Here is a 1,351-nt window from a genome sequence, read left to right as displayed (position 1 = left end):
GCCCAGTTACCGGAGCCGTTGGGGCCGATGATGCAGGTGAACCTCTTGAAGGGGCCGATGATCTGGCGGCCCCGCCACGACTTGAAGTTCTCCACGACCAGCACCTCCAGGAAGCCCATGGCGGCAGCCTCCTCGCCTCAGCCGCGTCCTCACGCTCGGCGGGAAAAGCGCGGGAAGAGCCTCTCCAAGTCTCGCGAGGCTGAGACGGCGGGGAGCGCAGCGCCGTTCCTTAGCAACCAACCAGAGTTGGCGTTTCTGCACCCCGTGCGACGTGCTGGAAAGCGGGTCTGAAAACCGAGGTGAGGACTTGCATCCCACCGGCACAGCCCCCTAGGGAGCCAGCCTCTTCAGGGCCACAGCTTGCTTCATTTTTGTTGTCTTTTCTTCTTATTTTGCATCTTGTAAAAATCGCTTAGCATTTCCTGTCAATTCCACAGCCANTTTTCTTCTTATTTTGCATCTTGTAAAAATCGCTTAGCATTTCCTGTCAATTCCACAGCCACGGAGGTGGCCCTGCCTAGGGACCTGGAGCAGCAGGCTAGCCTGGCCAAGAGGAGGCACGTGGAGCTGTGCAGGCAGCGACGGATCTTCAACACCAGGAACAGGATCGTCGGGGAGAAGGGGCCTGAGAGGGCGAGGGAGGCAGACGGCGGAAGAGGGGAGGGGATGACCCTTAAAATGAAACTTCTGGTCCAGCCACAGCAGTAAATGGCACCAGGTTTTGTCGGGGTGTGGGGATGGGAGTAGAAGGAAGAGTTCGATGTATTGACTTTGTTGAAGATGGGGGAGAAGCTCACAGGCCGAATAATGCACCCTGTCACCTGCCAGGAGGACACATGGTGGCCTGGAGCTGGCCGGGTGCTTGTCCGGAGTTAGTGGCAGACAGAGACTAGAATGCGGTTCTCCCCACTTTGAGTCAGACTTTCTACATTGCCTGGGGTGCCTTCGAGTCCGTTCATTTGACACATGCTGGTGGAGTTCTTCTTTTGTGGCAAGTCAGAGCCGGGTTGTGGAGATGAGGAGTAAAAGTCCCTGACCTTGCAGAGTTCATGGCTCGGCAAAGGAGGCGGGCACTGAAACGGTCACATTAAAATCAGGGGAATCAGTGCTGTGAGGGAGGGGGGCACTGGGATGCCACGCCACAGAGACTGGGGTTGGGAGGGGAAATCAAAGCAGCCTTCCAAGAGGAGGTGATGCCTACACATGTTCTGTTAACCAGGAGTGAGGGGGAAGGAAGCTCTGGGGAAAACTGAGAGTTTAGGCTGAAGAAAAAAATATAAGCAAAGGTACCCAAGTATGAAAAGGCCTGATATGGTCCTAAGACAACGTGTTTATAGTGGGGCAAGGCCAA

General features: G+C 55.5%; 1 protein-coding gene across 1 annotated transcript in view; it reads right to left on the bottom strand.

Moving 5' to 3' along the window:
- LOC103605337 (structural maintenance of chromosomes protein 1B-like) overlaps nucleotides 1-128 on the bottom strand; it is a gene marked incomplete at its 3' end in the record, with an annotated part of 77,726 nt that extends 77,598 nt beyond the window's left edge. The window contains 1 exon segment of the mRNA XM_008589907.1: nucleotides 11-128. Coding sequence (XP_008588129.1) covers nucleotides 11-119 — 109 coding nt within the window.
- Nucleotides 129-1,351: the final 1,223 nt, after the last annotated feature.

Source organism: Galeopterus variegatus, unplaced genomic scaffold (genome assembly GCF_000696425.1).
Source record: "Galeopterus variegatus unplaced genomic scaffold, G_variegatus-3.0.2 Scaffold5748, whole genome shotgun sequence".
NCBI lineage: Eukaryota > Metazoa > Chordata > Mammalia > Dermoptera > Cynocephalidae > Galeopterus > Galeopterus variegatus.
The sequence above is the reverse complement of the archived record's forward strand: the minus strand, read 5'-3'. Positions and strand labels throughout refer to the sequence as shown.